The sequence below is a fragment of the Sinocyclocheilus grahami genome, unplaced genomic scaffold, assembly GCF_001515645.1.
Source record: "Sinocyclocheilus grahami isolate Dianchi unplaced genomic scaffold, SAMN03320097.WGS_v1.1 scaffold295.1, whole genome shotgun sequence".
NCBI lineage: Eukaryota > Metazoa > Chordata > Actinopteri > Cypriniformes > Cyprinidae > Sinocyclocheilus > Sinocyclocheilus grahami.
This window is the reverse complement of record NW_015505474.1, coordinates 226945-249045: the sequence shown is the minus strand read 5'-3', so window position 1 is coordinate 249045 and position 22101 is coordinate 226945. Positions and strand designations below refer to the sequence as shown.

The 22101-nt window shown below is 34.9% G+C and overlaps 1 protein-coding gene across 4 annotated transcripts; it reads left to right on the top strand.

The window, feature by feature from the left end:
• Positions 1-234: 234 nt before the first annotated feature.
• On the top strand, positions 235-21741 carry LOC107600978 (glutaminase kidney isoform, mitochondrial-like). Of its 4 annotated transcripts, none has more exons than XM_016292979.1 (18): positions 235-529; positions 8033-8123; positions 8295-8413; positions 9729-9858; positions 9964-10043; positions 10191-10354; positions 11245-11303; positions 12835-12867; positions 12958-13016; positions 13436-13502; positions 13592-13642; positions 16645-16821; positions 16931-17062; positions 17150-17242; positions 19884-19945; positions 20055-20131; positions 20289-20352; positions 21067-21741. In XM_016292979.1, the coding sequence occupies exons 1-18, from the start codon at positions 381-383 to the stop codon at positions 21218-21220; spliced, it is 1761 nt and encodes a 586-aa protein (XP_016148465.1). In that variant the 5' UTR covers positions 235-380; the 3' UTR covers positions 21221-21741. The 4 variants fall into 4 exon arrangements, with proteins under 4 accessions (XP_016148465.1, XP_016148464.1, XP_016148467.1 ...); XM_016292978.1 differs by having other exon boundaries at positions 8027-8123; XM_016292981.1 differs by lacking the exons at positions 19884-19945; positions 20055-20131; positions 20289-20352; positions 21067-21741 and adding an exon at positions 17779-18035 and having other exon boundaries at positions 8027-8123.
• Positions 21742-22101: the final 360 nt, after the last annotated feature.

Genomic DNA, 22101 nt, shown 5'->3' with positions numbered 1-22101 from the left:
AAATTAATATAATACAAAGTATAGTATTATAAATGTATATAATAATAAAAAAAATGAAGATACAAAAATCTTTGGAGGATTTACGTCGCTGATGACCGTTGAAACGCGTCATCAAGCGCAGGGAAGTGATTGGCGTCATAATAATGATTGACGCCCGTCTAAGCCAATCACCGTTCGCTCTGACGTCACTGCGACCAATGGACTGTGAGCAGCGCTTCAGTGGGCGGATTTGATTCTGTCCCGTGAATACTAAATACGCACCGAGAGACGAGTGGAGAAATCGGCACGACTGTCTGAAAGAGCGACATTCTCATAACATACGGTGTAATATTACTAGCGTTATTGTCGGAAATCATTCTGTTTAGCTTGTCGAGTTTGAAATGTTACAGTTTAGGTTCTCGAGGGCGTTAAAGGAGTTCTGCAAGCCCAGTCTAAGGCGCCTTTGGAAAAATAATACAGCCGCCGCCGGAGGATGCGCGTCTTCACACAGACGATCTCTGTGCATGCAGACAGATGCGGCCAACGAGAAGTGAGTAGAGCTGAAAACCTGCTTGATAAGAGGGGGGTTGATTGATAGCAGGTTTGGTTTCACTTTAAAATTTGGTGGATTCCATTCATTCATTCATTCATTCATTCATATGGGGGCCCCACATTCCCTACACATGATTCCTCGGCCTAGTTCACGATGATGGGTGTGGGGATTTTTCTGGTATATTTATAGCTTTAGATATTTTAGATGAACCATAAGGTGGTCGAGATGTTTAGGACAGAGTGCACTGCTTGATAAGAGGGGGGTTGATTGATAGCAGGTTTGGTTTCACTTTAAAATTTGGTGGATTCCATTCATTCATTCATTCATTCATTCATACATATGGGGGCCCCACATTCCCTACACATGATTCCTCGGCCTAGTTCACGATGATGGGTGTGGGGATTTTTCTGGTATATTTATAGCTTTAGATATTTTAGATGAACCATAAGGTGGTCGAGATGTTTAGGACAGAGTGCAGAAAGAGAAAGAGCTTGTACAATGGATGGGGGCCACATCCCAGAGGCGTCTCTGATGTCCTCTGAATAATCGGAAAGGTTGGGCTTTTAAGGGTGGGTTTTGATACATTTGAAGCATTTTTTAAAATTGAAACAATGCATTTCTTGGTATGAATCAGGATAATGGACCTTTGGAATGTTCTAGAATCTTTCAGATATTTCTAACCAAAATATTTTAGAGGAGACCAAATGTTAAGAATCAGTAACTGATCAACCTGTATTGACTATTCTATTTTTAAAATGCTCTTTATTTGCATAAATTAATGGTAGACTAATTAAAATCACCTGATGATGTCAATCCTGTATTCTATATGATATATGAGTTCTATATTTTTAAATATTTTTATTAAATTGTAAAATGTTTAATTAAAGCGTTTTTCATATTATAATTATTGTATATTTTAATATTTAAAATTGTAAAATTTTTATACAGGGCCTCGATCTTATTCTCTACACTGTAATGTGTGGGTGTCAGGCTTCTGTCCTGAGGGAGTTTACCCAGCATGTGGCCTCTTGATAGCTTCATTTTTACACCAGACAAAGCGTGTTTATTCAAATGTATTTGCACCAGATAATTGGTGTTATGACTTTGATTTTTCACCTGGCAGACAGTTTTAGGTAGGCGTGGCTGACTCTTACCTTTTATAAAGAATATCTCTTTGGATTTGAGACTTTAGTCTTTGCAACTTTACAGATCTTCTTTATGCACCAAGAGCTTGTAGCACTCCAAAGAGAAAGGAAAAATTGAAATCGCATAATATGACCCCTTTAAATGTTGATTACCGATAAATTTTTAATCCCAAATTTCAAATGAACTCGAGCATTGAAATATTATCCAATATTATAACATTTATTGTTGCACGACAAAAAATTTCAAACGAAATCTAGTCATTTCTAAAGGAATCAGCAAAATTGGGAGTTTCTACAAATTTTCACCAAAAGTGAAACTAATTCTGCTGCACTTACAAACCTAGCTTACAAAAAGAGTTTAAAAAATCACATTCTGAAGGCCCTTTCTCACCAATCACAAACTGTAATGATAACTAAAATTATAAATGTTTAATAATCGCTGTAATTTTATTGGAATACGGAATACCAGTCAATTATAACAATAATGGCGCAGAGAAACAATATCGTTAGAATCACTTTCAGAATGATTCTTTCTTGCTGATGAACAATAAAAACTTCCAATCAGCCAATCAGAATTCATCCAACTCGCACATTTAAAGAGGCAGATGACAAATCTGCAGTGCGAGATCATAATAAAAAGAACATTATAGTTGTTTAGTGTGGGCGCTAATGTAATCATCGTAATCATTATATTTATATCCGTTATAATCGTTATATCGGTTTCCAATTGATCATTTAAAAATATGCCTTTTTAGATATCAGTAATTTAAACCATATATTGTGCATATGTCATTTTCATACTCTTAGATTTATATACTAAAATAAATGCTAATTTTACTTAGTTAAGTGGTTTTTGTTGGTCTCAACGCAAACCCTGTGAACACTAAAGGGAGTGTAAAATGAATCATCTCATACTCTGACATCCGAGGTTTATCTGACATGACGGCACCAGCTGACACATGAGTCAGTGTGTGTGTGTGTGTGTCACGCTGACATCTCTGCGTGCATTGCTGCAGTGAAATTGTGCCAGTTTGTGCCCACCATCTTGAGCCAAATGAATCCTGCGAGCAGCGAATGGAAATAGTCATTTCACATTTTGTGAGATCATAATAAAAAGAACATTATAGTTGTTTAGTGTGGGCGCTAATGTAATCATCGTAATCATTATATTTATATCAGTTATAATCGTTATATCGGTTTCCAATTGATCATTTAAAAATATGCCTTTTTAGATATCAGTAATTTAAACCATATATTGTGCATATGTCATTTTCATACTCTTAGATTTATATACTAAAATAAATGCTAATTTTACTTAGTTAAGTGGTTTTTGTTGGTCTCAACGCAAACCCTGTGAACACTAAAGGGAGTGTAAAATGAATCATCTCATACTCTGACATCCGAGGTTTATCTGACATGACGGCACCAGCTGACACATGAGTCAGTGTGTGTGTGTGTGTGTGTGTCACGCTGACATCTCTGCGTGCATTGCTGCAGTGAAATTGTGCCAGTTTGTGCCCACCATCTTGAGCCAAATGAATCCTGCGAGCATTTCACATTTTGTTTTTTTTGTGCGTGTATAGTGGGATATTCGATTAGAAAACCATGGTAATACCATACCACGGTATTTTTCAGTTTGTGGCAGCTGGTTCATTTTCTGGTGTTTTATTCGCTGCAAGCCAAAATATGTTGCAGTGGATCTATAAGCATGCGATTCTATGTGAATATCAGCTGTTTTGCTGGTTGTTTGACCAATTCTTGTTGAAGTGGAAGAAGATGATGAAGATATTGTTACAGAATCATTTAACTTACACGTGTTCACACACACGCACGCACACACACACACACACACACAGCTGTCCCCACAAGGATGTTTTGACATGGTTTGCAATTCTTCTGGAGGCATTTTCAGACATTTCCCCACATAAACATGAAACCTTCTTCTTCTTCTTTACCTTTATTTAACCAGGAGGAAACTCATTGGCCAAGATAGGCAGCAGTACAACCATACATGCATACAGGTACAAAATATAGTAACATAAAACAACTGAAATAGCAAATCCTTTAAAATAAACCACAATCAATAACACATCAGGCAGAACATCTATAGCCAGATGTGACTGCCTCCAAGTCAGTTAACATCCTCATCCTCTTCTCTTACAAATACACAAATATTACACACGTAGCCTATGTCTCTTTCTCTCATTTTTTAACCTACCACACAGATGAACTCTTTTAAAAATATTCACATTGTACTTGAATATGGTAATCATTCAGTACCGTGGTACCACCACAGTACTTTTTGTAAGGGTCTGTATGTTGTTTACAAGTAGATTAGCAAAAAAGAAGAACAAAAAACACTTATAAGAGGTGTACGTATTATGTTTTGAAAAATGGTGACACTTTAAAATAGAAGTATAATTGTTTATACATTTCAGAAGCAATCCAGTGGGGATGCTAATCAACTTTTCTCATCTCACGTAACTCATCCCATCATTAAAGCAAATAAACAGAGTGTTTATTTAGCTGTGTCATCAAGTGGATTATTTCCAGTGTGTAAAAATAGCGGCATCAGAGAGTACGTTTGGCGTGGTGCATTAGCGAGGATCAGAACTGAGACCTTGCTAGGAAGTGAAGGCTTATCTCGCCTTTGGGACGGGAGGGGTGGCTGCTCTCGTCAGGTTACGTGTCCTAGTTTAATACCTTGCCAGGTCATCAGAGCGCTGGCTGTGTTTGTACACAATAGTGTGTGTCTGATAGCTTTTTAGCAATAGTCTGGACTAGGGTTGTGCCGTTGAAGAAATGTTCCCACTGGTTAATCGACGTGTGACAACCCCGGTAATACCGGTATCACCGTGGGGGCGGGGGCGTTCCTCTTTTTCCTCGCTTTCCTTCGCTTTTAAATAGCTTGTAAAAGTGGTGTGTGCATTTTACTTTCACTTTCAAATAGCGGCAGTTCGGAGTAAAGCAATTATTCGTTTGAATTTTCCCTCTTTTCCTCGCTTTCCTTCGCTTTTAAATAGCTTAAAAGCGCCATGCGCATTTTACGTTCACTTTTGAAATAGCGGCTGTCCGGCGTCAATTGCTTGAATGCAACAACAAAATACAACGTCAAACTCACTTTAGCCTATATATAAAACATAGAACTTGTATTAACAAAACAAATAATAATACACCATGCTATAGGGCAGACTATGCCTAATATAAAATAACAAATAACTTACATAAAGTTAAGTATACAAAACTGGAAATAAGTCAAATTGTATAATATATAACCAAATAAATAAAAAACGTAGAACGTTTATTAGCAAAACGAATGTCAAATAAAATAAAATGACAAAAGGTTTAAATAAAGTAAAAATCAGCAAACAATGTGGAGCCAATTAAATAAGAAACGAATGTTTTAAAAATAAATAAATAAACGGCAGAAGTCAACAGGTTTTCAAAATCCAAAATATTGCCAAACAGGCGCTTTTGCATTTCGTTTCGAAACTAAATCATCCGCCATCTTCTTGTCTGTCTCACGTCAACTCACTCTTTTTGTCAGTCAGCTCGACTCCCTCTCCTCACTGGAGAAATGAAATCTGATCTGTGATGCTACTGTCGTTCAGCACGCTGCTTTGAAGCAGCCACGTTCAGTTTTTAATTGTGGTGTCTGTTCTTTTACTGAACTAAATAATTTTTATTACTATAAAAAATCTAAACGACGGTGGGGGTCGGAATCTAAACGCGGTGGGCAAGTGACGTAACCGGTGTTGAGGCTTAACACCGGTATCACCGTCAGCACCGTCTATCGCGGCAAGCCTAGTCTGGACCAGTGTTGGGGTAACGCATTACAAGTTACGTAATCAGATTACTTTTTTCAAGTAACTAGTAAACTAATGCATTACTTTTAAATTTAGAACAATATACAATATTCACTGACATGCCCGTCCCTGTGTTGAGAGAAATGGGGAGTGAGGCTGAGGCTTATTCATTTCACTTTTGGTGTGAAAGGGCCTTTACAATTGCCAAATATATTACCTTTTGCTTTTTTGTTATTAAAAACAAATAAGCAAGCCCAGCCCAGGTGACAAAAAAGTAATGCAAAAGTAACGTAATGCATTACTTGCATAAAAAGTAACTGAGTAATGCAATTAGTTACTTTTTATGGAGTAACTCCATATTGTAATGTATTACTTTTAAAAGTTTTAAAAGATGCTTGCGATCCTCAGTCAGTATTACTCTGTCATATCCAAGATCAAGATAGAAGTTTAGAGATGTTTGCAGTGTCCAGTCCTAGCCTAGGCTATGGAACAGTCTTCCCTTATCTGTGTCTTCCGTATGTGATTTTAAATCTGAGTTACAGTCTCATCTTTTGTTGTGTTTAATTGTGCTTTATAAAGAAATGAAATGAAATGAAAAGTAACTTTCCCCAGCACTGGTCTGGACTGTAGGCTGAAATCTCCAAAACCGATTTATCAACCAAAATTTTAATGTTTTGAGATTTATTTCCCCTCTGTGTCATTTCCAAAAGCTATAAACAGTAGTATCATTAAAATAATTTTTGTTATAATTTGATTTGTGCTTTGTGGGTATGTCATTAACTAACCTAGTATCTCTATTTTAATTAAATCAGAGGTCAGTTTGGTTTTAGAAACTGCGTAAATAATACATATGCATTCCTATGTGTTTATTTATTTTTCCAGTGTTTTATATGTCTGGATGTCTCATTAATTTCTGTTATTTCTTTTTCTATCTCTCTCTCTCTCTCTCTCTCTCTTTTGGTTGTCTGCATACTTTGCATTTGTTGTGTAAGTATCTGGTTCATTTTATTTGGTGTGTTTTTTTTTTTCTTTCTTCCAGTTATTTCTTACAAAACGCTATGCTTTGTTATCCCCGCTGAAGAACATTCCCATTCTGTGTTCTAAAACCATATGTATCATCCCGAAATGACATCACAAAGGTCTTGAGCCGCTATTGGTGGCCATTGTTTCAACCAACAATGTATTTAGAACAGTAGTTTTCCACCAACGTAAATAATGTCCAGACACTCTTAAGTTCATTTCTGGATGGTTTGTGGTCAGACTGTAAACCAGAGTGCTTTCAAAGCCTGTATTGTGTAGCTATCCCAGAATGCAATCCATTGGAACTTCTGAACCTACTGTAGGAAGTCCTTGGACGTGTTATTCCCAAATGCTTTACTTGGCTCCTGCTTAACATGTTAACTTTTGCAAACCTGAATAATGTTAAATAACCACCTTTTCTAACAGACTAACCTTTTTTCTGAGAAAAAAAAGGGTTTCAGATGATCTCACAATGTCAGTCAGGGGTAAAACGCATTTTCCCTTCACTCTTCCCATAAGCAGATATGCTTATGTTGATGTGATCTAGCTAACTAACAGTTAATCACCTTAACTCAATTCTAAATACCTTGTGTAAAACTGACCAAGAAGAAGCACCCCTAATGGCAGACTTTGAGAATGCGACTTTTTACTTGCATAGAGCAGTGTTTCCCAACTTTTTTTTTAGTCGCGGCACCCTTTGGAAAATTTGACAAACTTGTGGTACCCTACAAAATTTATTTTGTCACAATATTTGAATTTCTAACTTTGATATAATTTGAAAAGTATAGATATTCGGTACAACAGGGAAGAACTGCAGAATATAATGTCATACAGATATTTTTAATTGCAATCAGTAGGCTAATTTCTAATGAAGAGACCAATTTATATGACAGATTTTAATGTAGGCTTTTATGCATATGTAAACATTATTTAATTACCATTATAACTAGCTATCTCACAAATTTTTGCTCACTCAGTGTTTTTTTTAAGTTTACAGTGGGGTAATTTTGGTGCAGTAGCACGAGATGGCTTGATTTCAAACTTTAAATTGAATAAAAAATGAGAAGTAAGCAGTCAGTAATAAAATAAGAACAAATAAAGAAATGAATAATGATAGCACAAATAAAAAATAACGACAGGCCTTTGAATTAAATAAATTGCTTTTTAGTTTTTCAGGTAGGTCTAACGGTAGGGTTAAGATATTTAACTTTTTTTTATTTTTATTTTTTTTACCAATTATCCAAATAACCCCGGTTGGGAAACACTGGCATAGAGTATATTTTGGGTCTGACATTTTTTGAAAATTACAAAGAAGATGAAATTGGTTTAATTCAAAAACAACTTTGTTATCCAATCTGAAACCTACTGACTGGCATTTTGCGAGTAATAATTCTGAAACTAAAATGACATGGAATTTCAGTACGACATCTCCTGCTGCTGATAAACCCTTTTTGTTGAGTATACCGTCTATTTTAGTTTTCTGTCTGCTTACTGTATTCTCTGTGTATCTGTTCACATCACAGGAGAAGGAAGGCAGGCATTTTGCCCAGCCTGGAAGATCTGCTGTTTTACACCATTGCAGATGGCCAGGAGAAAATTCCAGCTCACAAATTTACCACGGTAAAACCAAACACCAGCTGGCCAAGAAGAGCAAGGCTATCGCTACCGTATCTCTTATAACACATATCTTGGTTTATAGACCAAATAGTTGTGTCAGTTTTCAAGTTCATTGGGTTTTAAACAAAACACAAGATTTGTTGTAAATTTAGGCTAAATGTTGTTGTTTTTCAGGCGCTGAAAGCCACAGGTCTGCGTACTGGAGACCCTCGTCTTAAGGAGTGTATGGAGATGTTAAAAGTCACCCTGAAGACCACATCAGATGGTGCTCTGGATCGACATCTCTTCAAAAAGTAAATAAATGGGCAATATTAAACTTAACCCTGTTTGCTTAAAGGATGAAATGACAACTGACTTCGTTTTTTTGTTTAATAAGAATATATTGGCTGTAGTGTTTTTTTTTGTTTGTTTTCTAGTTCCTGGATTATTTTTGAGCATCCATTTAACATATGTAGCCTTCAAACATGAAGTTGCTGCAGTCAGTGTACTATTGAGATGGCTGAAACCCGTCACCGTTACTTAAAGGGATAGTTCACCCAAAAATGAAAATTCAGTCATTAATTACTCACCCTCATGTCGTTTCAAACCCTTAAGACCTTCGTTCATCTTCGGAACACAAATTAAGATATTTTTGATGGAATCTGAGAGCTGTCTGACCCTGCATAGACAGCAACACAACTGAAATGTTCCCAAGTCCAGAAATGTAGCAAGGAGATCAGTAAAATAATCCTTGTGACATCAGTGGTTCATCCGCAATTATACAAAGCTACAAGAATACTTTTTGTGTGCAAAAGGAAAAAAAAACGACTTTATTCAACAATTCGTCTCCTTCGCATCACCCTGTAAACAGCGTTGTGTTGCTGTCTATGCAGGTTCAGACATTCCATCCAAAACATCTTAAATTGTGTTCTGAAGATGAACGAAGGTCTTACAGGTTTGAAACGACATGAGAGTGAGTAATTAATGACAGAATAAAAATGTTTGGGTGAACTATCCCTTTAAGCATGAGCTTTCATAGATCAGCCATTTTCCAAGGACACATCAAATCAGGGGTCACTGAGTTTTTTAAAGGCCTGTTATAGTCCTGCAGTATATTAATTATTCAGTTTCACTCAGAAAATAGAGAAAAATGGCTTAAGGCCTGAACATACCATCATATCAGGTTTGTTATTATTGTTTCTAAAACTAAAACCATACATATATAATTTTTTTGGTTAACCTAAAATAATGTTTAGTTTAATTTTAAATAGTAAAATAACTAAAACTACATCAACTACTTATTTAAAACGTAAAAATACAAATGATAAACACAACAAAATTACTAAAACTTACAGTGAAAATGGAAAATCTAAAAATAAAATCCAATTAAAAAACAAAAACTATAATAGTAAGTAATACTAAAACAACACTACATCATACAGGTTTTTATACTACCAAATTTTTTTTTTGAGTGACCTGTGGTTATATTGTAGTTGTCAGTGAAGATATTGTATTCAGTATTTAATATATATATATTTTTTTTATGTAAGTGTTCATGTTTGTTTGGATTTGGATGAACATACTGATGCTAATAAAGATAAATCATAATCTTCACTTTTCTTCCTATAGGTGTGTGCAAAGCAACATTGTGTTGCTAACGCAGGCATTCCGGAAAAAGTTTGTCATTCCTGACTTTCAGTCATTCACCTCTCACATCGATCAAATTTATGAGAGTGCTAAATCACTGTCGGGTGGCCAGGTACAGTTATAAAATAAGATAATCCAACACAGTGTGAATCTCTGATACTATTTGTTTTTTACTGATTATTTTACATTCTGTTTTGTCACATTTTTATTGTATTAGGTGGCAGATTACATTCCTCAACTAGCTAAATTTAGCCCTAATCTCTGGGGCGTTGCCCTGTGCACTGTAGATGGCCAACGGTGAGATTTCTGTCTTTAGTACAATTGCTACATTGTTTTGATTTCGCTTCATTTTTGTTAATATTTTCTGGTAAACATAATTTGTTTTCTCAAACATTTATGCCAAGCTCTGTTGAAAATCTAAACCGGATGTTTTGTGTGTTACAGGTACACGGCAGGTGACACGAAAGTTCCATTTTGTCTGCAATCGTGCGTGAAACCATTAAAATACGCAGTTGCTGTTCACGATCACGGCACTGAATACGTGCACCGATTTATAGGGAAGGAACCCAGCGGTCTGCGTTTCAACAAACTCTTTCTTAACGAAGATGGTAAATAAAAAAACTAAAAAAGGAATAGTTCACCCAAAAATGAAAATTTGCTAAAAAAAAAATGTACTCACTCTTAGGGCACCCAAGACGTAGATGAGTTTGTTTTGTTCACCTGAGCAGGTTTGGAGAAATGGATCCTCTGCAGTGAATGGGTGCCGTCAGAATGAGAGTCCAAACAGCTGATAAAAACATCACAATAATCCACAAATAATCCACTCCAGTCCATCAGTTAACATCTAGTGAATTGAAAATATGCATGTTTGTAGTAAACAAATCAGTCGTTAAGGTTTTTTAAATTTTTTTATTAAACTGGTGCATGAGGCCAAAATACCCATAATCCATAATAATGCTTCCTCCAGTGAAAAAGTCCATCTCCTGTTGTCCTCTCATATCAAAATCCACCTACATATTTGTTTAGAACTCTTTTGGACTGTTTTCGCTTGTAAACGGTGCTTGATCTGTGCAGATTTCTTTCCTGATTCAAACGAGATGACTGTTTCACTGGAAAAAGCAATATTATTAATAGAGAACTCCTATTGTAGCCAAAAGCAAAGGTTAAAAATGAAAAAACTCTTAATGATGGATTTGTTTCTTATAAACACAACTTTTGGTTTCACAAGATGATGTTAACATCAGCTGTTTGGACTCTCATTCTGACGGCACCCATTCACTGCAGCGGATCCATTGATGAGCAAGTGATGCGATGCTAAATTTATCCAAACCTGTTCCAGTGAAAAAGCAAACTCGTCTACATCTTGGATGGCCTGAGGGTGAGAACATTTCCAGAAAACTTTCATTTTTGGGTGAACTGTTCCTTTAATGTTCCCAAAAACAAGCTTCATACGCTCACAGTCATCTTTGTTTATTGATTGATTCATCTATTTTTTCAGATAAACCTCATAATCCCATGGTAAACGCTGGCGCCATAGTTTGCACTTCTCTCCTCAAGGTAAACCACATTCTCATCTTTACATCCTTTTTTGATAAAATGGGGGCCCAAATCTGCTATAGCTGTGCGTTCCTGTTTTTTTCCTAATTTGATAACCTAAAAGTGCCTTGCCGAATGTTTAGCTTGATGTGTTTGTGGATGTTTGACATGAGAACGGATCAGAGGGACGAATGGATTTAATCTGATTACTTTCCCTCTCTCATCAGATTAAGGTTATGAATAATCACGCTGAAAGGATTATATTGAAGAGAGAAATAGAAGTGGGAGGGGGGAAGATAAGGGAAAAAGAGCAAACCATTGCGAGAAAGAACGAATTTGAAAGAGCAATGTGATTGAAGAATGACCACTTTAGAAACAAAACGAGAGATGAGAGGAAGACAAAATACGCTATATATATATATCAAATGTTTTTATTCTTCTGAGAGCAGTCAGAATGTTAGAAAATAGTCACAATCTGTAGTTAGCATCCTTGCTAAACCCTCCATTAGAAATGCAGGGCTTTGTTGACCTGTTAACACTATTATAAACAATATTGCAAACATGTACAAGTATGTGTTTATAACAAGCTAACTTTTTTTAGTAATTGATGAATTTGTGATGACCGTTTGTGGTGTTAAAGGTAAATCCTCTGCATGATACGCATCTTTCTCAGGCCTGTCGAGATGGTAATATGTGATGTCTGTGTGAAGGCTTTTTGTGGTTTTATTGTTGTTGCGTATTTTACAGCATTAGGAACTGTGGGAAATTTTGACCCTCCAACAGGTCAATGACGTTGGTAATTTCCCTTTCATTTATTTGTTTTTCCTCATTGAACAAATTTCAAACCAAGCCTAACGCTAAGCTACATTAGCGCAAGTCTGACAAATGCATTGCTTTGACAGAAAATCTAATGTAATTTTGTTTAATTACTTCAGAATCCAGCTTTATTTTTGTTTTAATTTTTAGTCTTTTTAACTTCAAAATTCAAGTATTTAGTAAGATACAGTACTATTTTTTGTGTGTAAATAAACATTTCTTCAATGTGGAAAAAATTATTTTAGAGCCTCAAATCAATGCATTACATGAGTTTCTTTAGAACTCTACTAAAACATACTTACAGACAGCACACAGTTCAAATTACTTGACAATTTAGTGTTTTTTTTTAAACTTTTAGTTTTGTCTGATTTTCCCACACCCCTTTAACAACTTACATTTGTGATTCCACAGCAATAATAGTACTTACTTGGACACAAACACTGTTTGCCTTTATTTCTTTCAATGATGTTACTCAAATCTAGTGAGCTAGAATCCTTTATTTTTTCCATTCTTCACTTGAAATGCTTCTCAAGCTGTAGAGATTTTTTTTTTTACTTCAACTGTCAATCTAATTTATAGAATCTCAGTCTATAATGGCTATGTATAAATATTGTGTTAGTTTAATAATGTTTCCTTTAACTGGAATGGCTATGCATTAAGAAGTTTGTGTGTAACTCTACAAAACAATTTGTTTCAATTATATAACACATTCATGCAGTTTCTTTTTGACTTTCAGCAAAGCGTAAGCAACGCTGAGAAGTTTGACTATGTAAGTATAATAGTACAGCATAACTCTTTTTAGATTTTTACTGTTTATCATTTTGAGAGCTGCTGTGTTTAATGAAGTGTTTTGTTTTAGGTGATGAACTTTATGAAGAACTTGGCAGGAAATGAATATGTTGGTTTTAGCAATGCTACGTAAGTGTTTTTTTTATGCTGATAGCAGTGAAATTTCATTATTCTCAATATCAGATATTTCTCAATTAAGTAAATATTTAAGTAGAAGTATTAAGTACAGTAGAAACAAATAGCAAACAATAGAGTACAAATATCTAACAGTAGTATTCAAATGAACATTTCAAAATGTAAAATACAAAAGTAATCAAATATGTTAAATAAAACTATCAATATCAAAACACAATCAACTGAAACTATTTTTTGTGAATAAAACCGATTATTGAAGTATGTTAAAAAATTCACATTTAAGTTTGTTGCTTGCCATTTCTTTGTAATTGTGTATTACATTTACCAGTAGTATCTGTGAAAATTGAAGAAAGTTGTTTTATTGTCATTTAAAATTAAAGTTCTTTCTGTAAGTACTTTCTTGTTGTTGGTAGGTTTCAGTCAGAGCGACTGTCAGGTGACAGAAACTTTGCCATTGGTTACTACTTGAAGGAAAAGAAGGTATGTGTTTAAACATTTTATAGCAATTAGGGACCATTGACAATTCACTAAAAACATTCAATTTTATTTCCCCCCCCCCATTCTTCCAGTGTTTCCCAGAGGGTACAGATATGATCTCCATCCTGGACCTTTACTTCCAGGTTAGTAGAAGTTAAACAGCCTTTTTTGCACACAATTTTTCAATTTGGAAATGAATGTTGAATATGTGCATAGACATGTAGGCTTCCAACAATTAAGAAATGTATTACATTTTTTTTATAGTAACACATACAGAAAAAATATTAAATGTTAAAGTATGGTTACTGTTTTGAAATTTTACTGAATAGTCAAACTTAAAGAAAGTTAAAAAGATTCCACATTTAACTTGTTACTTATTTTCCACATTAACGCATTACTACATTAAATAGATTTTGTAGGATTTTGTAAGTATTTTACACCATTTTTTTCAATAGATACAACAAAGAATGAAAGGAATAGTTCACCAAAAAATGTAAATTAGAACCTCAGGCCCTCAGGCCATCCAAGATGTAGATTAGTTTTTAGTTTTTTTTTCATCTGAACAGATTTGGATAAGTTTAGCATTCCATCACTTGCTCACCAATGGATCCTCTGCAGTGAATGGGTGCCGTCAGAATGAGAGTCTGAACAGCTGAGAAAAACATCACAATAATACACACCACTCCAGACCATCAATTAGATTAAAAGTTGCATGTTTGTAATAAACTACTCCATCATTAAGACTTTTTTAACTTCAAACCATTGCTTCCAGCTAAAATACGAGTCCTCTATCCATAATATTGCTTCTTCCAGTGAAATAGTCGCCTCGTCTGACGTCTGACGTCTAGTTTAGCTGGAAGCAATGGTTTGAAGTTAAAACCTCTTAATGATGGATTGGTTTGTTACAAACATGCAGCTTTTTGCTTCAAGATGTTAATTGATGGGGGTGTGTATTATTGTGGATTATGTTTTTATCAGCTGTTTGGACTCTCATTCTTACGGCACCCATTCACTGCAGAGGATCCATAGGAGCAAATGATCCAAGATCTACATCTCGGGTGGCCTGAGGGTAATTTTTCAGCATAATATTTAATTTTTATGTATAAATATTGTGTTAGTTTAATAATGTTTCCTTTAACTGGAATGGCTATGCATTAAGAAGTTTGTGTGTAACTCTACAAAACAATTTGTTTCAATTATATAACACATTCATGCAGTTTCTTTTTGACTTTCAGCAAAGCGTAAGCAACGCTGAGAAGTTTGACTATGTAAGTATAATAGTACAGCATAACTCTTTTTAGATTTTTACTGTTTATCATTTTGAGAGCTGCTGTGTTTAATGAAGTGTTTTGTTTTAGGTGATGAACTTTATGAAGAACTTGGCAGGAAATGAATATGTTGGTTTTAGCAATGCTACGTAAGTGTTTTTTTTATGCTGATAGCAGTGAAATTTCATTATTCTCAATATCAGATATTTCTCAATTAAGTAAATATTTAAGTAGAAGTATTAAGTACAGTAGAAACAAATAGCAAACAATAGAGTACAAATATCTAACAGTAGTATTCAAATGAACATTTCAAAATGTAAAATACAAAAGTAATCAAATATGTTAAATAAAACTATCAATATCAAAACACAATCAACTGAAACTATTTTTTGTGAATAAAACCGATTATTGAAGTATGTTAAAAAATTCACATTTAAGTTTGTTGCTTGCCATTTCTTTGTAATTGTGTATTACATTTACCAGTAGTATCTGTGAAAATTGAAGAAAGTTGTTTTATTGTCATTTAAAATTAAAGTTCTTTCTGTAAGTACTTTCTTGTTGTTGGTAGGTTTCAGTCAGAGCGACTGTCAGGTGACAGAAACTTTGCCATTGGTTACTACTTGAAGGAAAAGAAGGTATGTGTTTAAACATTTTATAGCAATTAGGGACCATTGACAATTCACTAAAAACATTCAATTTTATTTCCCCCCCCCCATTCTTCCAGTGTTTCCCAGAGGGTACAGATATGATCTCCATCCTGGACCTTTACTTCCAGGTTAGTAGAAGTTAAACAGCCTTTTTTGCACACAATTTTTCAATTTGGAAATGAATGTTGAATATGTGCATAGACATGTAGGCTTCCAACAATTAAGAAATGTATTACATTTTTTTTATAGTAACACATACAGAAAAAATATTAAATGTTAAAGTATGGTTACTGTTTTGAAATTTTACTGAATAGTCAAACTTAAAGAAAGTTAAAAAGATTCCACATTTAACTTGTTACTTATTTTCCACATTAACGCATTACTACATTAAATAGATTTTGTAGGATTTTGTAAGTATTTTACACCATTTTTTTCAATAGATACAACAAAGAATGAAAGGAATAGTTCACCAAAAAATGTAAATTAGAACCTCAGGCCCTCAGGCCATCCAAGATGTAGATTAGTTTTTAGTTTTTTTTTCATCTGAACAGATTTGGATAAGTTTAGCATTCCATCACTTGCTCACCAATGGATCCTCTGCAGTGAATGGGGGCCGTCAGAATGAGAGTCTGAACAGCTGCGAAAAACATCACAATAATACACACCACTCCAGACCATCAATTAGATTAAAAGTTGCATGTTTGTAATAAACTACTCCATCATTAAGACTTTTTTAACTTCAAACCATTGCTTCCAGCTAAAATACGAGTCCTCTATCCATAATATTGCTTCTTCCAGTGAAATAGTCGCCTCGTCTGACGTCTGACGTCTAGTTTAGCTGGAAGCAATGGTTTGAAGTTAAAACCTCTTAATGATGGATTGGTTTGTTACAAACATGCAGCTTTTTGCTTCAAGATGTTAATTGATGGACTGGAGGGGTGTGGATTATTGTGGATTATGTTTTTATCAGCTGTTTGGACTCTCATTCTTACGGCACCCATTCACTGCAGAGGATCCATAGGAGCAAATGATCCAAGATCTACATCTCGGGTGGCCTGAGGGTAATTTTTCAGCATAATATTTAATTTTTGGGTGAACTATTCCTTTAAGCATTCTGTGCTATTATATGTATTTATTTATTTCAATTAAATATTTAGATGCAGTATGCAAATGTTAATATTTAAATATCAGAAAATATATGATTTAAATGTTTTTGTTTTGTTTCTTTAGCTGTGCTCCATTGAGGTAACCTGCGAAAGTGCCAGTGTGATGGCAGCTACCCTGGCAAACGGCGGCTTCTGTCCAATCACGGGCGAGCGTGTGCTGAACCCCGAGGCTGTACGAGACACTCTGAGTCTCATGCACTCCTGCGGCATGTACGACTTCTCTGGACAGTTCGCTTTCCATGTGAGTTTCACATGTCCACACCTGGGGAAATGTCTGATGGTTTTATGTTCAATGTAAGAAAAACACGTTCACAGTCTGCAACAAACTCAGGTTGTGTGTTGTACTGTAGGTTGGTCTCCCGGCTAAATCAGGTGTTTCTGGAGGCATCCTGCTGGTGGTCCCCAATGTGATGGGCATTATGTGTTGGTCTCCTCCTCTTGACAAATTGGGCAATAGTGTGCGAGGAATCCAGTTTTGCACGGTAATAAATCTATATCATCTCAGCTAATGAATTGTTACAATGGTGGCTTTCTTGCTCACATTGATTAAAGTCTTCTTTTTCTTTCAGGATCTGCTCCAGCTCTTTAATTTCCACAACTATGATAATTTACGGCATTTTGCCAAGAAACTGGATCCACGCCGAGAGGGCGGAGACCAGCGGGTGAGTGACAGATCCGACCTTCCAACCACAGAAATCATGCAACTGATGCAACTAGGGGTGGGCAATAACCATTCTAAATATTTGAATGTTGTTGTACAAAACAAATAATGATGCAGTTTATTATCTAATGCAATTCAATTTGTGCATTAAGCATCCATTAACTTTTTGGGGCCACTGTATATCCCACCTCTAGGTGCAACTTATGCAAAGGATCCTGTTACTTTGACAATGAGAGTGTGTGCGTATGTTTTGATGTATGTGTTCGGACAAACCAAATAATGCTAACTATCCTGCAATGTTAACCTGTATTATTGAACATTTCACTTCTCTTAGCAAATGCATATTTCTTTTCCTCTTCATTGTCTGCCCTCTGCTGGAGGACCAGCATACTCTCTGCTTTTAAACTTCACTTCCATCCATGTGCCTCAATTTAGGATGCTTCTTTCTCTGCCATCTATACTAATCCAAGCAGCAAATTCCATAATGAAATAATCTAATCTGATAATCTATCCGTGTCCGTATTGATTGAACCGCAGCAGCAGCAGAATCTCGAACCGCTGGACTATACAAGCCTTCAGAAGGAACTAGCGCTTACTGACAAAGTGTGGAAAAAGGTCTGTCCTTCTGAAACAAGCGAGGACAGTTCTTCCACTGTAGTCTATAGGATGGAAAGCGTGGCGGAAAGAAACTAGAAGAGACAACCACGCACACCCTTCCTTCCATGTTTTGTCAGCCTATCATCCAGTCATTTTCTTTGGTTCTTCAGTCTTTGGCATTAGAGTGGTTGTTTTGTTTTTTTGAACTGTGTTTCTGTTTGTTGTTTGTTGTTTGTTTGTTTTGTTTTGCTTTGTTTTAGTTGATTTTGTGTTTTGTTTTGCCTTTTTAAATGTATTTTGTTTTGGTTGTTTTTGTTTTAGTTGGGATTGGTTTGTTTTGTTTTTTTGTTATTGTTTTGTTATTTATTTGTTTGTGGAGGTTTTGTAGTTTTTTTGTCTGAAATGCACACTATAAAGCAAGCCAAAGACCTTTAAACCTTACGTGCAATTTTTTGATGTTACAGTTAGGGGAATCAGCAAGGCCCAAACAATGCAATATGATATCAATATCTGGGTAACGATACAGTAATATTGTGATTCTTTGTTCGTTGTATTTAGATTAAAAACTGTAAAAATTAAGACTCTTTTCCCCCACCTTTCATTAAAATACTTGTTTAATGTGATGAGATATCAGGCCTCTGAGAAGAGAAGTAAATTATTCATTGGCTACTGAACCAACCGAACACAGCAACATTGAGTTTTGACTGAAAATTTCAGGAAGCCTGATTAAAAACAATAAGTACTTTTGCAATTCTTTTTGTTTCTGCTAGCTGCTCAGAAATTACACATCTTTCCAAGAACATTTCTAAGAAAACTGATGCATAACCAACAAATACCTTCATAAGAACTATTCTTTACGTTTACAGTTTATTTATTTATTTTTTGTACATAATTACGTTATGCTCTTTCGTTGACCCCCTTTTTTACCTAATGTGTCTAAATGTATGTTTAAATGTGTCTAAATGTATTTTGAATGTAAGTTTTGGTGCAGGTTCTGTTAACTTATTTCAGGCAGTATTGGGGTTCAAGTGAAGAAATGCTTGTAAATGGATTTGAAAGAACTGTTTAGTGTAGACAGTCAAAATCTGTGACTTTTGATAATACTGAAATAAAGCCAGTCACTTGAAAGCAAGAAGATCTTATAAATAAAATAAAACGTCAAGTAGTCGGTTTAAATGATAGCAAGTGTAAAACATTTCTCAGTGGGAAGTAACTTTTAATTACTTTAATTTAAAGTGTGACTTTATAAATTCCAGTCCTTTGGGTTTAGTCTAGCAGCCACAATGTTTTATTATGTGCAAATCATAAAAGGAAGGAGTTTAGACATTGTATAAGAACAAACCAAACAAGTGATTAACGCTAACCAGAGCGAAACTGGTCGACTGTGATCAGGTAAAGTAAAGATTGTGTGACTAATGGTTTCACAATGCAAATTTAATCCTGTGCTCAAATCATCTACATCTAACCCAGTATCTAGCCCAGTTTTCACTTGAATTAAATATTTGCTGTAGGTATTTCATTATATTGTCAGTTTAAGGACTCACTTATCATTTCTGACACTGTGCCAATCCATGAATGTACTTAAAAAGTACTGAATTAAAAGTTACTTCCCATTGAGAAATGGTTTACTCTTGCTATCATTTAAACTGACTACTTGAACTTGATGTTTTATTTTATTTATAAGATCTTCTTGCTTTCAGTATTATCATTGACTTTATGAAATGTGACTTAATGTGAAAAAAGTGCAACTTTTTAAAAACCATTTGTTTGTGCCAATAAGATTATCTCCTTTAAACTAGGTTGACTTGTTTTTATTTTGTCATGTGGTTTAATAAATGATTGATAAACACAAATTTTATTTATCTCTGTGTTTTTTGTTTCTTTATCCCCGTTTTGAAAACATTTAAACTGTTGTTTCACAAGTTGACTTTGATGTCATTTTTTTGGCTTTTGGATCTTTTAGCGATCTGTGCTAAGTTGGCAACGCTATGATTTCGTCCTGATGTTGTTAATGTACCACAAACGACTCCTCTGTTTTCTTCCAGGTCAAGTCGGTTATCAACCTGCTGTTTGCGGCCTACACAGGAGACGTGTCAGCTCTGAGAAGGTACCACACCACTAAGTCGTCACTTTTTTTATTTTTGCCTTTCTGAACACAATTTGCTATTTAAACCTTGAGTTTCTGCCTACTTCATGTATGTTTGCACTTTGCGCAGGTTTGCGCTATCGTCAATGGATATGGAGCAGAGAGATTACGACTCTCGGACGGCCCTTCATGTAGCTGCTGCTGAAGGTGGAGTGCCAGGAACTCATCAAACTCTGCAACTGTTGATATTATCATGTGCTTCAACCCCCAGACTTCTGACTAGTTGTTTGTTTCCTCTGCCTGACCTCATTTTCTCTATGTGCAGAGTGGAAATCTTGCTAATGTGCCCTTTTGTGGGTTTCAGGTCACACTGAGGTTGTGCGTTTTCTCCTAGAGGCTTGTAAGGTGAACCCAGTGCCCAGAGACAGGTATGAATGTGAAACTACAACACTGATTCTATTTTGTAACATTACTGTTAAAAACGCCTATATGTGAAAGGTAGGTCACAAAATATAGCAAGACTGTTGCAAAACTGCAATATTATAGCATGTTCTCAAAGTTGTATTCAAGAAATTGTCTCGGAGACCATCTTGATTTGTTTATTGTCAGCCATTTTGAATATATTTTCATACATATTTTCATATAGTTGAATGCATTTATGTGTCTATTCACTGTACTTAACTATCCGTTAATTTATCAAATAGATAAATCACTATCAAAATAGAACAAATCTCAAATAGAACACTTTCTCCAGTTAAGAAAAACATATTAATAGTTGTGGATAGTATAATATTGTGAATGTAACTCTATCACAGTGGTTACAGTTAATAATTTTTTATTAAATTCATTTTTTTACATGAATGCTGAAGTTTTATTAGTTTTATCAGTTTAATTTATAATTCTATTATAATACATTTTTTTACATTTATATAAGGTAAATATTTAAAAAATACTTTTAATCTAAAATTGCTATAACACAACACACCTGCCTTTAAGTTTCTAGTATGCCTAGTAAGAGCTTGATTAGCTGCTTCAGTCAGGTGTGTTTAATTGGGGTTGGAGCTAAACTCTTCAGGACACCGGCCCTCCAGGCCCGAGTTTGGGCAGCCCTGCTTTAAACTTACCGTTTGATCCCTGTACAGGTGGGGTAACACTCCCATGGACGAGGCCATTCATTTTGGCCATCACGACGTCGTAACGATCCTGCAGGACTATCACAACGCTTACAGCCCTAAGGAGACCACTGCCGACAGCGACAAGGAGACGGCCGAGAAGAATCTGGACGGGATGCTGTAAAGATGATCTGTTGCGTTAAAACACTCCGTTTTTTTTCCCAGTGTGTCTGAGGTACATATTTGAGAAGAAAACATGCAAAACACAAAAAAACCCTGTGTTGTGGTGTTTGTGTGTGTGTGTGTGTGTGTGTGTGTGTGAGATGTGTAACCGCCGTTAACATGGTCATTTTGTTTTATCTTACCCTCGGTGGAATGTAGCCTCATAAAGGTCTTATTTAGCTGTATCTTTACGTAAATATACAATATAAATTGAATATACTCAATACATTTATATAGTTAATGTGTATTCATTTATGGTTTGAGAACCTTCATAGATGTATAATGATGTCAGATATTTAAGAAAAGATATCTAGGAAAAGGCAGCTTGACTGGAGAGCGTAGCATTGGAAGGCATGTGTCATTCTGATATTTTTTTACCTTTTTCTTTATCCTCTACTTTAGTCTTAATTTAGTTATCAACATGTAGTTATTTATGTGTATCATCTTGTGAATATGTTTCAACTGACACTGTTCTTTGATTGTTAAAAAAAATTGCACTTTTTTATTTAATTTTTATGTTTGCTTTATTTGTTTTTCAATATCTTAATCAAATTAAAGTAACACTTTACATGAAGTTTTTAAAAATAAGTTTTACAATTACAGTTAACATTAGTTAATTTAGGTATCATACTAATAAACATAATTTATTAATCTAAGCAATTAAAAAATATATTCTTGTTCATTTGTTAATTCATATTGGTTCAAGATATTTTGTACTATTAATTTAAAATCTAATTAAAATGTAGAATCTGTAGAGAATTAATATCTGTAAAAATGAACAAATAACCAAGATTAATAAATGTTGTAAAAGTATTATTGATTGTTAATTCATGATACACATCT